Source organism: Cannabis sativa, chromosome 1 (assembly GCF_029168945.1).
Source record: "Cannabis sativa cultivar Pink pepper isolate KNU-18-1 chromosome 1, ASM2916894v1, whole genome shotgun sequence".
In the NCBI taxonomy this organism is placed as follows: domain Eukaryota; kingdom Viridiplantae; phylum Streptophyta; class Magnoliopsida; order Rosales; family Cannabaceae; genus Cannabis; species Cannabis sativa.
The window spans coordinates 3,319,049-3,334,602 of record NC_083601.1 but is presented as its reverse complement, the minus strand read 5'-3'; the positions used below and the strand labels follow the sequence as shown (position 1 = coordinate 3,334,602).

The 15,554-nt window shown below is 39.8% G+C and overlaps 1 protein-coding gene across 1 annotated transcript; it reads left to right on the top strand.

Annotated features, from left to right (window-relative positions):
• Positions 1-4,855: 4,855 nt before the first annotated feature.
• Positions 4,856-6,031, top strand: LOC115707628 (chitinase 4-like). Its single transcript, XM_030635645.2, has 2 exons — positions 4,856-5,243; positions 5,331-6,031. The coding sequence occupies exons 1-2, from the start codon at positions 4,943-4,945 to the stop codon at positions 5,735-5,737; spliced, it is 708 nt and encodes a 235-aa protein (XP_030491505.2). The 5' UTR covers positions 4,856-4,942; the 3' UTR covers positions 5,738-6,031.
• The last annotated feature ends 9,523 nt before the right edge of the window (positions 6,032-15,554 follow it).

Below are 15,554 nucleotides of genomic sequence, written 5' to 3'. Positions count from 1 at the left end.
TATGTTCTTGGTCTGGTTCGTACATCGGGATTTGATTGTATCCCGAGTATGCATCCATGAAGCTTAAAAGTGCGTGGCCTGCAGTGGCATCGACAAGCTGGTCGATGCTAGGAAGAGGAAAGTTGTCTTTGGGACAGGCTTTGTTCAAATCTGTAAAGTCAACGCATGTACGCCATGAGCCATTGGGCTTTGGCACGAGTACCGGATTGGCTAACCAGTCGGGGTAAAATGACTCCCGTATAAAGCCGCAGGCAAGGAGGCGGTCAACTTCTTCTTTCAGCGCTTGGTACCTCGCGGGGTCCATTTTGCGGCGCTTTTGTCGGACACCTCGCACTTCGGGGTCAATGTTCAAGCGATGACACATGACCTGTGGAGATATCCCGACCATATCTGAATGTTTCAGTGCAAAGATATCAAGATTTTGTTTCAGAAAAGTTGTTAATTGTTCTCGCAACTGTATGTTTAATCTAGAACCAATTTTTAAAACCTTGTTATTATCTACAGGATCTATAGGTACCTCGATTGTATCTTCCGCGGCTTGGGCTGCGGCGGTGTGATCAAGGATTCTCGGATCCAAGTCCGGTTTGTCTATGTGCGGTACCTCCTCGATCCTGAGGATCTCCTGGCGAGGTGGTGGTGCGTCCAAAAGGTGGATAACATTCATCGTCCTTTTTCTCGCGAGCTTGACGTACCGCATTGTAACATTCTCGAGAGTCGGATTGGACTCCCTCACCGATCCTACTCCGCAGGGAGTAGGGAACTTCATTGTTAGATGATAGATCGAAGTTACGATCTTCATCTCCTTCGAATTGGCCGTCCAATTACGGCGTTATATGCCGAGTATTGATCAATTGCTGCGAAGTCGGCCATCGACTTGGCGATTATCGGGGCGATTCCCAAAGTGATTGGGAGTTTGATCATTCCTTTGATAGCTATGACATCTCCCGTGAAACCATAGATGCTCGATGTCATTGGCCGCAAATCTTTTTCTTGTAGCCCCATTTGCTTGAAGGCTTGGAAGTTCAGTAAATTCACCGAACTTCCATTGTCGACCAATATGCGATGGACGTTGTCTCCACCTATGTTGGCGACTATCACAAGTGCGTCAGAATGCGGGTGGTGGACCCATCTCGCATCGCTCTCCATAAAGACAATGTCCTCGCATTCTCTCTTGAAGAGCTTCTCTGGCCGTTCACCAAGATTGTTCACATTGGTAAGTGGCTTCTCTTTGGCTTCTCTGGCATATCGCTCTTGTGATTTGCGAGAGTCGCCCGCGATGTGTGGTCCTCCGATTATAGTCGGGATATTACGAGGTGTTCGGAGCCACTCGCATTCTGGTTTTCTCCTTTGTCATCCGCTCGGGGGTGACTTTCCTCGCTCCTTTTATACTTGTCGAATTTTCCCCTTCTGATCAATTCTTCAATTTCGTCCTGCAAGACCCAACACTCAAGGGTAGTGTGGCCAATATCCTTGTGGTACTTACAGAACTTTTTGGGGTCTCTTCGGTCGCGATTTCCCCTGATGGGGGGCGGCTTCTTGAAGACGCCGTTCCTTTCCTCAACCGCATAGATGTGGTCTCGAGGTACGGCAAGTTCGGTATAATTGACGAAGCGAGGTCCTCCTTTTCTTTTGGGCGAGGACTCCTTTTTTGGAGGCGACTTAGCCAACTTCGGGCTCCGCAGTTTGCGTGGACTGCGTCTTCTGGGGCTTCGGCCCCTGGAATTCTTTCCTCGCGGACTGCGGGACCGCGACCGCGGTATGGGTGATCGCCGCTTGTTCTTGCCCTTCTCCAATTCCGCCAAGGAGTTCTCGATTCTCTTATGAGGTTCGGCCATGGCGAAGAATTCTACCAAGGATTCTGGCCTTCGGGCCTGTAGCTCTTTCCAAAAGTCGGTTCTTGGCAAGACACCTGTTATTAACATGCAAACAAGCGAAGACTCGGGGGCCTTCTCAACTTTTGTTACTTCAGCGTTAAAACGCTTGAAATAATTCTGCAAAGACTCACCAGGTTCTTGCTTGATGTTCGCCAAAGTCGTATAGGGTGGCCTATACGTCATCGTGGCCTGGAAATGTGTGAGAAATAGATCGACGAAGTTCTCCCATGTCGATATCGATGCCTCTGGTAATTGGGTGAACCAATCATGGGCATTCTCCTCGAGTGTGGCTGCGAGAATGCGACACTTCGCGAGTTGCGGCACCTGGTCCACTTCCATTATGGTGTTAAACTTTTCTAGGTAGTCTAACGGGTTAGAAGTACCTTTATATTTGAGGGATTCGGATAAACGGAACCCCTTTGGAAGTTGGGCCTGTCGCACTTCTGCGGTAAAAGGCGAGGTGCCGTGCAGCTTGTATATGGGCTTACGCTGCTGCTCGAGCATCTTCAAAGCTTGCAGAAGCATACTTTGGTCGATTCCTCCTGTCGCAGGAGGTGGAGTTGCTACAACAGTGGGGCTCGCAGCCACTGCGGCAAGGTTCGAAGGGGTATTAATCCCAGTGGTCGCGATCGGCGCGATGGGCGGGTTGTTAACTGTGTTGACACCCTGATCGCCCGTATGGGGATCATGGAGCGTCTCCGTGTTATGCGGGCCGCGGGAGCGCGCCCTAAAGACTGCATTGAGATGATCACGCAGATCACCTCGGTGTACACGGTAGCGTCCTCCTTGCTGTGTTTGCACAGAGCCAGACCTCGTATACCTGCTTGGAGTACGGTCATGCGAGGATGAAGAGGCTGACTCTGCGTCGTTATCTCGAGGGTGACGACTGCGAGGGTTGCGGCGCTCAGGATCCTCGTCGGTTTGTGCGCTCTGGTTAGGCAACCTTACGTATTGGTCTCTTGACGTCGGGTGATTCAAGTCCAAAATTTCAGGATCTGTTCTTCGTTCCCTGCGTGCATGGTTAGTTTGACGTCGAGAAACCGTTACCTGAGGGTTTTCGTTACGAACGGCAGGGACCCGAGGAGGGCGTCGAGCTCGGCTCTGTCCATCCACCTCGGCTTGTAGTGCTCGCAGCTGATCCTGGATTGCGGCGTATTGATCAGTCGTGAGCTGGACCACTCCTTCGGACACGACCGCCGGGGTGACAGGGGGAAAGTGCATGGTTGCTGGTGGTGTGGACGTGCCTCCGACTTGAGGACCAGTTGTTTCTGGAAATAGGTTGAGTGGTCTGATGTTGCTCCTCCCTACCCCGCCGTTGATGACGTCTACAGGTGGCACTCCGGTTCCAGGCAATGGTACGCTCATCGTTCCAATGTTGATGGATTCATTGTTAGCTCCGTTAGCGTGATTTCCAGCCATGTTGAGTGATGTTCTTTGAAGTGAATAGAATCTTACAGTCGAATTCCCACAGACGGCGCCAAATGTTGTTACTGATATTTCGCAACACCAAAAAGTACAATTTAACTGGTAAAAGAGAGAATTATTTGAGAGATGACAAATGCGAGTATTCAACCTAGAATGGCGAGTACTCGAATAGGAATGCGAGAGTAAACAACAAAGCTGGAAAAATAAATGAGACGGTGAAATTATAGTGGTTCAGTCAGATTTCGTTCTGCTTAGTCCACTGTAGCAAGGGATTCGTAGGTGCATTTTCACGGTGGATCACCCCTTTATATACAAAGCAGGTGCCCAATCGGTTACATGAGGATCACATTTATTGTTAATCCATTATTTACACATTGAATTGCAATGACTAAACTCAAACAACGTTAACATTAATAAATGTATGACAGTTACTGAATTCATCAACGTATGCGTCTTTCGCATCTGCGAGTTGACCGTTCATGTTCCGTCTGTTGAGCTCGTAGGATCGCACATACGTTTGGAACGTCTGCGTCCTTAAGTAATCGCCCGTTGTAGACGTCGCATGTTGAAGCTGGTAACATCTGGACATGCGAACTTATATTGGTCCGTTAGCATTGGGCTGGGTCCGCCGGGACCGGGATCGCCTCATAGGGCATCGGTCCCTATACTCGTCGCGGAGGTATAGAGGGAGACACTCGCACATGTTCTGACATATGCGAGTTGGGTCTACCCTACATGATGAGGATTATGGTTATGCGGTGTGATTTAGGTCGCACCCGCAATATCTCGCTGGTTTTATCCTGGGCGAGGTCTAAACTTCGAGAAGTCTCTCACGGACATTTCAACTTTCATTGGGAATCTGAATACACGTGTCCTTTTAAAGAGGAGTCTGGTCTCGAGTTTCTAGGTGAGAGAAATCTCACTATAGCATTGTTATAGATCTCTATTTTTGTGTGAGGATTGTTTAATTTTAAATTTTTCTTCACTGTAAAATATATTTGGAGATATTTCTTTGTATTTTCTTTTTTAAGAAATTGTATAATATTTTTTTTTTTAGAATTTTTTCAATTTCTCTATATAACCGCACGCGCGCAGCTCGTTGCGACTAGTTATTAAATAAAATATAGAACCGCAGGCATAGTACGGTTTGTTTCCTAATTACATATAAAGAACCCAAAATTGTGGTGAGCATAATATACTAACTACTTCATCAAATTTATTCAAAATATATAGTGTTTTTTTTATATTAATTGGCTCCATTAATGTAGCCCAAAAATGTATAATTTGCATATTATTCGTGTAAGATAGCAAAATTAAATGGCCGAAATATTCAAAGTGATCACAAATTCACAAACCAATACCACAAGTTTTTAGTCAAGATTCAAAGTCAGCACAATTAGAAGATTCAAAGGTTTTTCTTTCCAAACGATTGAAAGCTATTTTACATATAATCCCGTACAACACGATTGAAAGTTATTTTTAATCCCGTATACTACACGATTGAAAGTTATTTACATATAATAGTACGTATCAGTTGCTATATAAACACCCCCCAACTCCAAAACCTTCCTATCTCATCAAACACACATACACATTACACATTACACATTACACGCACCCTTGGAGGCTTGGAGTGATACAACATGATGGCTTCTTCTAATATGGCCAAAATACTACTTGGCCTCATTGTGGTAGGAACCATCCTAGCAGGAGCCTTGCCCAAAAATGTGATGGCTCAAAGTCCAGTAGCCTCCATTGTGACACAAGAGTTTTTCGATGGGATAATGAACAAGGCTACTGGGGACTGTCCTGGAAAGAGTTTCTACACCAGAGACGTTTTTCTGAACGTTGCGAACTCGTTCGGCCAATTTGGTTCTGGTTCTGCTGATCAATCTAAACGTGAGATTGCAGCCTTTTTCGCCCATGTCTCCCACGAAACGGGATGTAAGATACTATATATATATACATAATTTAGTGAACGTCCCTGTTTCTTAACTTCAATCAGTCAATTAATTAATTTGGTTTGTGCAGTTCTATGTCATATAGAGGAGACGGGAGGTTCAAATCTGGAGAATTCACACTACTGCGATCTGAGTATGGGTCCATGCAACCCAAGCAAGAGTTACTACGGGCGTGGACCACTCCAGCTGACATGGAACTATAACTATATAGGTTTCGGCAATGCCTACAAAATTGATGGGTTGAACGCACCCGAAATGGTGGCGCAGGACGTCGTCGTTTCGTTCCAATCAGCATTGTGGTTTTGGATGGAGTACGTTCATTCTGTGATGGACCAAGGATTTGGTGCCACCACCAGGAAAATCAATAGTGGTGAATGTGATGGCAAATTGCCTGACCTTGTTCGAGCACGCGCCAATTATTATAATGACTTCTGCAACCAGCTTGGTGTTGCTCCTGGAGACAATCTCTATTGCTAATTAACTAAACAAATAATATATTTATATATATATTATTTATTACATGAATGTCCATCAAAAAAACATATATGTATATATAAATAAAATATTTATAGGGTGACTCTCATATGGTCTAAAAGGGAAAATAAATTGTACTGTCTAATTTTATGATTATTATATATATAGCATAAAAGTTTATTATTATAGGAATAACAACTTTCAAGGTGTGTTTGGAAAATATTTGTACTTTAAAATACAAATTGTATTTAAATTTGAGGACATATAAATTCCAATTGTATTTTTTGGAAAAATAAATAGTACTTATATATAAAATAATAATATTTATTTAGTCAAAGTAATTACATTGGGCATTTGGAAGTTACTAGGTAGTGTAATTGCTAAAAAGCACTAACGGTGCCTAGCACCACTTAAAGGTAGTACCTTACCATTGGTTAGTGAGATTCTATAAAAATTAATACATTAAATTATATAGGGCCCGACACGTAATTGTACTTGTTGACGTAATTTTTCGTCAACAGATCTAAAAAAATTGTAAACGAGCAAAATGAAGACAAGCAGTAGTTAATCAAAATAATAAATCGATTTGTGAAAGAAAATTTAACAAAGATGAACACAAGGATTTCATAGTGGTTCACCCCTTTTCGGTGATAATAGGCTAGTCCACTTAGAGTGTTATTGATCTCAATATGCTTGAGGAGAGTTCTCCAGAGTTATGTTCTCCAAGAGTTCAATCATTAAGTGAGCTTTTATTAGAATGAGAGAGTGAAAGCTCAAGAGAATGATTTCGTGAAAATTAAAATTGGGGGTCCCTTTACAAGTGACTTCACTCCCCTTATATAGGTTTTCATCTAGGATTTAAAATCTTTTAACCTCAGGAACACCTTCCCGTGAGTTAAGTTTAAAATACAAAAATTACATTTTAAAACAAATATCTAAAAAATGATAAACGATTAAAATATCTTATAACTTCACGTGTTGACATATTTTCATTACGAGAAACACATGCTAAGGCCATGTTGTTAGTAGGTCGCAAGAAGAACGCGGGATACTCCTCATTTTGGGCCAAGATGACAAGCTTGCTGAGGCTCATATTGGGCCGAGGTGATGAGATTGTGAGGCCCCTGTTTGGGCCGAGATGATCCCATTTTGATTCGAGGTGACGGAGGCATAAGGACCCCCATTTTGTCTGAGGTGATGGAGGCGTGAGGCCCCTTTTTGGGCTAAGATTATGATGAGCCGAGATGACACGATGGTGAGGCTCAACTTTTGGTCTAAGACGATATGTTGAAGCCCTTAGGGCTAAGATGATGCGTGTTGATGCTTCTAGGGCCAAGGTGATGTATATTGAGGCCCCCATGACCAAGGTGATGCATGTTGAGACCCCTAGGGCCGAGGTGATTGTCATGGTTCGACCTCTCTAATTAAAATGTGTACAACTTTCTCATAAAAACTCCAAATGAGTTGATTCAAAATGCGTTTTAAAAGAAGAGAAAAATATCTAAAACTTTTAGGTGTTGACGCTTTTCAAAATTTGAACAAAACATGGTCATATTTAGGTTTGAAGTTTGGTCTGAGGTGATGAGGAAGTGTTGTGAGGAGATGCCTCCTTTTTGGTCCTAGATGAGGAGATGCCTCTTTTTTATCATTGTCTTTGTTATTTTTGTAAAATTAGGGTATAATATTTTCTCCTAAGAGTATGCTTATAACTCAATGAGTAATACTTTTGAATTTCTTCTAAGACTTGCAAAATAGATTTAAAATAACCCTCCAATTTTGACTTCATGGACTTGGAGAAAATACGATGAAGTTGATATAGATGGCGATGAACATTTGAAATATAGAGCCTTGATCTAAATAAATTTGAGGTTTGGGGTAAAAAAGTGTTGGTGGGGTTATAAGCTTAGGAAACCCCATTAGGGCCGAGCTTATCTTCTCTTCCTTTTTTTTTTTTTTTCTAAAAGAGGTTTTGGGGCATCTTGGCCCCAACTTTGGTCCAAAGTGACCACTTTGGGCCGAGATGGTCCCCCCCTTTTTTGTTTTAAATTGGGACTAAGGTCGTGATAGCCACTTTGGTCCGAGCTGCCCAATTTTGGCAGAGATGGCAATCGTATCTCTCTCTCTCTCTCTCTCTCTCTCTCTCTCTCTCTCTCTCTCTCTCTCTCTCTCTCTCTCTCTCTGAAATTTAAACACGGACTAGATGGCCATGGTGGTCTGAGGTAGGGGCGTTGAGTTATGGTGGCCCTAGCTCATCCTTATTTTTTACAAAATCATAGATAGTGACATTGATATATAATGAAAAGTTATAACTAATATAATATTATATACTATATATAGCTAAAAACAATAAAAAAAATAAAATTGAAAAGTCAAATCAAAAGGTAACTGATTATTGATTGTGCATTACATATAGGTAAAAAAAATAATATATTAATATAAATAATAAAACATAGATTTTATTTTTTTAACAAATAAAATATATTAGTTAAAATCATTGTGTATAAATATTTTTTTTAAAACTAAATATTATTTACTTTTTAAAATAAAAAAGAAAATTCCATAAACACATAGGTGTGGTCCTATATTAAATAATGAATCAATAAATAAGATAACTAAAATATATTTATAATATTTTTAATTGATTGATTCATATATTTATTAAATTTATAAAAGTTTTAAATTAAATTTAGGAGAATAACACTAAGATTACCAATGAATATAGTCACTATTATCTTGAAATAGAGACGTTGGTCACCAAAATTCATAAACATAAAATCTTATTTTTGCACGCATTGCTCGTTGTTGGCCCCCCTCACATTTAATCCTAGCTCCGCCCCTGGTCTGAGTTCTCTTCCAATTTATTTTACTGACTAGGTCAAGATGATGCATTCCAATATTAGTGGCATTCGTTTAAGGCCTCGTGGTTCTCAGCCTTTGGTACGAGATGGTGGACCTTGATGGGGATGGAAAGATGACTCTCCTAAGTGTTGGCCAAGATGGTGCTTCACAATCTTCTCCGCTTCCTTTTCATTGATTAGGGTCGAGATGGCTTTGAGATGAGGAGGTGGTGAGATGGTCTTTGGCCTAGTGTTTTGGCTTCGACTTGTATATTTGGTCATGTGGGCCAAAGTTGCTTGAGTATCATGCTTGGGCGAAACTTCTTTTCATCTTGAACTATGTACCTCCAGTATGGAGTTTAAAATATAAAGTGTAACCTCATGACTTCCCTTGCTATATGAGTTGAGTTACATCTCTCATCCCATTAAATATCAAATTTAAGTTATTTTTTTTTACTCAAATTTGGCACTTGAATAGAGTTAGAGTCTCTTACTCAAGTTTGATATTTAAGTAGAGTTAAAGCCTCTTTCTTCATTTTGATGTATGAGCAAAGTTATATTCCATACTCTTTTTTGATGCGGGAGTAGAGTTATATCCCTCACCTTTTTTAATATGTAAGCAGATTTATATCCCTAACTCTTATTGATGTGCGAGTAGAGTTATGTCCCTTGCTCGGGGTTGTATTTTAATTTTCTTGGTTATATTATTTCAATTACTTTATACACTTATTTTTCTAAGTTCCCTTAGTTAAATAGTTATCATGGTGAGTTTGCTCTTTGAGCTCCCTTGAGTAACACATTCCACTCACTAGTTATTTTTTTGGAATTAATACTCACTTCTAGATTGAGTGCTTATTATGTGACTAAAATTAAATCCATTCTTTATCCATTACAAGTTTTAGCTTAAGTGTTTATGAATTTAAAAAGTTTACCACTTTTTTAAAAATCGTTATTAATGGTAATTATAAAATTTTTTATTCAAGTGTAAGTATATCCATACTCTTCTGCTCCCAAATTAATAAGATTTAATTAGTACTTTTGGTTACTTTTATTTTTTAGTTTGACAATACGAATACAACTATTTTTTTGAATAAATAACTAGTTTTATTGGCTAAAAAGAAAATACAAAAGTCAACAGAAAAATTAAATCCTCCATCTGAATAAAACATCCCATCCAATAAAAACAAACCAATGATACTCATAATCCTACATCAAGAAACAACAATACACGTCAATAAGCTCAATACATAGAGCAGAGTCTTACATCAAGAAGGCTCAATTCACAGAGCACAAACCCGCATCAAAAGAGCTCAACATAGAGCATTACGCATAAAATGAAAGTCCAAAAAACAACAAGATTCCCATCATAAATAAGACAAGACATTGCTCGAATAAAATAAACATTTAACAAGTAGAAATAACATACTAATGAGCCAACTCATAATCAATTGGAACTTCAGTGGTACCTTTGTAAAACTCGGCAACCTGATTCCCATCCTCTTCAACCTCGGGAACACTAGTGCCAAACTCGAGGACCGTAGATTCCACGTCACCAGAGGTAACCTCATCCATAAACATTTTTCTATAAACTTGTAACTCCTCATCTACCATCCACATATCAGACTTACCTTTCTTAAAGTCTGTGAACGACTCTAGGCGAGCTGTACACATAGCTTTAAATGCAATGTCATCTAGCTGAGCATACAAACCAACTGATTTTTCCTTTTCATTTACAAGCTCTTTATCAATCTCTTCAATCTTCTTTTCTAAAGTGTTAAGCTTTTCAACGACCCACTTGTTTTCCTCCTGAAGCACTTTGTTAAACTTCTTAAGGGCAGTGTTCTCCTTGTCAAGCTGTTTGCGATCTCGACGAATAAAAATCACATCGAAAAGAGCCTATCAGGAGCAAACAAATATTAGAACAAATAAAAACCTCAAGAAGAAAGAAACTTTAAAAAGATACTTACTCGATATATTGAAGAGACCAAGTCATCAGAAGATGCAGTGCGTCCAAGCTCATGCAAACGCCTCTCCTCTAGAGGACTTAAGAGAGCCTCAACATGTCCTTCAATCATAGACAGATTCGAGTGCACATTAACATTTCTTGGAATAATAGTGCCCTCTTCGTTGTTACTCCCCAAGTCGACTCTACATCTCTTATTTGGATCTTCCCTCGTATTGGCTTTCGAAGTGACAACACCCTTCAGAGACGCAAAAGCGCCTAAAGGCCCCGTAATTAATGATTTCCCTTTGGAACTAGTTTTTTGAGTCGTGGCCTTCTTGGCTCTAGCCAAAATATCAGAAGATGATGGCATTATGAAAGACATCCTCTTAGTGTACTGGTCTACTAGAGTCTGCTCTTCCTCTATTAAATGAGTAAGAATAGAAAACTTGACACCAGTCAACTCTAAAGCTCGCTTCAATAAGAAAACAGAGATTCGACCACTCGGTCGAATAAGGAAATTACCTTCCGTTTGCTCCATCTGGATTCTTGATTCTGGATCTACAACCATGTCAGTTGTTCATTGCAATTGCTTGAAAACTGGAATTATTTGAAATCCGGAGAGTTGAAACTTAAGGTTGGTAATGGCGAAATGGTATCGGTTAGAGCAAGAGGAAAAGCCAAACTCAAGTTTCAAAACAGAATTTTGGAATTAGACAATGTCTTATACATTCTAAATTTCAGTAGAAACTTGATTTTTGTTTCATGCTTACAATTGCAACAATACAAATTAGATTTTTCGAGTTCTGGTTCTGCCATTTCTTGAAATGACATTCACATTTGTGTTGCATCCATGGAACAGGGGCTTTATGTTCTATGACCAGATGAACCATTTGCGCTTCATAACGAACTGTTAAAAGTAGCTAAACCTAGAAACCACAAAAAGCAAAAGATCGATAATGATTATGAAACATATCTGTGGCATTTACGTTTAGGTCACATAGGCTATGACAGACTCAATAAGCTAACCAAAGACAGTCCATTGAAAAATGTCGTCTTAGGTGAATTACCTGTATGCGAGTCTTGCCTAGAAGGAAAGATGACCAAACGTTCTTTCTCTGCAAAGGGATAGTGTGCCAAGGAACCACTAGGCATAGTACATTCAGATCTATGTGGATCACTGAATGTCAAAGCTAGAGGTGGTTATGAGTACTTTGTTACTTTTATTGACGATTACTCTAGATATGGTCACATTTACCTTATGCATAAGAAATCTGAAACGTTTGAAAAGTTTCAGGAATTTCTTGCATTGGCTCAAAACCAATTGGGTAAAACGTTAAAGATCTTTCGAACTGATAGGGTGGAGAATATATGGATATGCAGTTCAAAGATCATTTGATCGAACTTGGCATTGAATCCCAATTGACTGTCCCTAGCACTCCACAGCAAAAAGGAGTTTCGGAAAGAAGGAATCGCACGCTTTTGGAAATGGTTAGGTCCATGCTTAGCTACTCAACTCTACCTACGTCCTTCTGGGGATATGTAATTCAGATGGCGACCGGAATTTTAAATGTTGTTCCATCTAAATCAGTCCCTAAGACACCTTTAGAACTATGGAATGGTTGTACACCTAGTTTACGCCATTATAGTATCTAGGGGTGCCCTGCTCATGTCTTAAGAAAGAAAGATGGCAAACTTGAAAAGCAAACTGAGGTTTGCATGTTTGTTGGAAATTCTAAAGAGACTAGGGGTGGACTATTTTATAGTCGAAAGGATGATAAAGTGTTTATTTCTACAAACGCCACTTTCCTTGAAGATGACTATATTAAGAATTTCAAACCACAAAGTAAAGTAGTATTGGAGGAAATGCTTGCAGATATAAGTCCTTCTAATGTTCCATCCTCTTCTACTCAATTAGAGGATAATCCCACTTCCTCGGTTGAACCTTTACAAGTTGATACAACCAAGAGAACTACCACTAAAGTTCATGTTCAGAAGATCACCGCTCCTCGTCGTAGTGGGAGGGTTTTTACCAAACCATCTCGTTATGGCTTGGATGGTGAAATCAATATGGTCGTTGGTGACTGTATTGATAACGACCCATTAACCTATAAACAGGCAATGGCAAGTCCAGAACGGAAATGATGGTCAGCCGGCATGGATTTAGAAATGGACTCCATGAAAAAGAACAAAGTCTGGGAATATGTAGACGCAACCGATGACTATCCAATCAGATGTAAGTGGGTCTGCAAGAAGAAAAGAGGCGTTGGAGGCGAAGTCGAAACTTTTAAAGCTAGACTGGTCGCTAAGGGTTACAGCCAAAGAGAAGGCGTGGACTATGAGGAAACTTTTAGTCTGGTCGCCATGCTTAAATCCATCCGAATTCTTCTCTCCATCGCAGCCGCTTTCGATTATGAAATCTGGCAAATGGATGTCAAGACAGCCTTCCTTAATGGAATTCTTGAAAAAACGATCTATATGGAGCAACCAGAAGGTTATGTTCTTCCAGGGCAGGAAAAGAAAGTTTGCAAACTCAATAGGTCCATTTGTGGACTTAAGCAAGCTTCTCGTTCCCGGAACAAAAGGTTTGATGAAATCATCAAGACCTACGGCTTTCTTCAGAATGAAGATGAACCTTGTGTTTACCAACTCAAGGAAAACTAAGTGGTAGTATTCCTGATCCTTTATGTTGATGACATTTTGATCATTGGCAACAATGTCAAGAAAATGACAGACATCAAGAAATGGCTAGACACTCAATTCGAAATGAAAGATTTGGGTGAAGCTGCCTATGCTCTCGGTATTAAGATTATGAGAAACCGGAAGAACAGATCCCTTGCTCTCTCTCAAACAACTTACATTGATAAGGTTTAGAGAGATTCTCAATGACAAACACCAAAGGGCCGACTATGCCTTCTAGATTTGGTATCTTTCTATCTAAGGAACAGTGTCCCACTGATCCCCAAGAGATAGAGGACATGAGAAGGGTTCCTTATGCTTCTGCAGTTGGGAGTCTAATGTATGCAATGTTATGCACTAGACCTGACATCTGTTATGCAGTAAGAATCGTGAGCAGGTATCAGACAAATCCAGGACAAGAACATTGGGATGTTGTTAAGCATATCTTGAAGTACTTGAAGAGTACAAGGCAATTCGTGTTAGTCTACAAGGGTGGTGCTTTAAATCTTGTAGGCTATGCCGATCCAGATTTCTAGGAATGTCTCGATGACAGGAAATCTACATCCGGGATGGTGTTTACTCTTGAGGGTGGAGCAGTGGTTTGGAAAAGTGCTAAACAAACCGCGATTTAAGACTCTACCATGGAGGCAGAATACATAGCTGCTGCAGAGGCTGCCAAAGAACTTGTCTGGCTTAGAAAGTTCTTCACTGGACTCGGTGTCGTCCCTGGAATGGAAAAACCATTGGTTTTGCTTTGTGATAACACCGGAGCCATAGCCAACAGTAAGGAGCCTCGAAGCCACAAGAGAAGCAAGCACATCGAAAGAAAGTATCACATCATCAAAGAATATGTGGCAAGAGGGAATGTACTGGTGGAGAAAGTGGACACAGAGGACAACCTAGCTGATCCATTCACTAAGGTCTTGGCAGGAACTGCATTCGAAAAGCACCGTTAGAATTTAAGATTAATTGATATGTACTGATTAGTTTTATATTAGTGCAAGTGGGAGTTTGTTGGGTTTTATGCCCTAAATAAAACTCCTTTTCAATGTAATCTTTATTCTTTAAATATCAATAAAGAAACATAAGTATTTTTCACTCATTTGTGTGTTATTTGATTCATGTTATCATTTACTTGTTTATTTGATTTATAAATTCATCCAAACCCTTATCACATTTATGTTCTTGTTTATTGTGTCCTCAGCACAGTAGAAAGTAATCAAGATTATGTGATTAAATAGATATTCCTAGATTTATCAGTACACAGAGGGTTTAACTGATATGACAATCTACAACATAGTTTACTTGCACCTTGGATAAGTGCTATGTCCTTTCCAGGGATTTGATCAAAGTAAAGCTTGGGTTGGATGCATGGAGTATGCATCGGAAGGGACCGACATTGAGCTTTGATTCAGATATATTAAACTTACCGTAATATCTATTCAATTCAATATCACCTAGTTGATCCAAGATCAAATGATCTTAATCCTAATATGGTTAGGTTCAATCTCAGGAGTATTACACGTGTTCTTTGATTTGTTAGTTAAGCCTACTTTTGGGTCAGAGTGATACGTACACTTTGGGAACATGGTAGTGCGATTGAGTGGGAGCGCTAAACATAGATATGGAATCTATAGCTTCTATCTAGCAAATAGAAGTGAAGTGATGATTTCCTTCGAGCTTGGCTAAACAAAGATAAATGGTTGAGTACTCATTTCAGTTCGCTGAAATATCATTTATACGGTGCTAAGTGTTTTAAGGATAAAATACATTGAAGGGTGTAACGGTAATTTAATCCCAATAAAATGTAAATCATCTATAGAGGATCATTGATCAATTTGGGATTATAACAATGGATAATTAATAGCGTATCTATATGGTGGAACATATAGAGCGTTCTATATAACTGAGAGTGCAATTCTAAGTTCTATGCGTGGATGAAACAAGGAATTAATAAGTCAGTGAATTTACTTGGTAAGTTCTTGGTCTGCCTATTGGAAGCTCGGATATATAGGCCCATGGTCTCCATACTAGTTGAGACAATACTACTTGTAACACTCAGTTAATTGATTTTGATTAATCAATTATAATTCTAAAATTAGACTATGTCTAGTTTGTGAATTTTCACTAAGCAAGGGCAAAATTGTGAAGAAAGAGTTTTTAGGGTACATTTGTTAATTAAGAGACTTTGGTTAGTCTAATTAATAAATATATTAAATGATTAATTAATTTTTAGTTATTAAATAATTGGAATTGGCATTTAAATGGTTAAATTGGAAAATTGGTATTTTTGAGAAAATGAGACGGAAAAATGACAAAATGGCAAAATTGCAAAGTGGGGCCCATTATCCTATCATGGCCG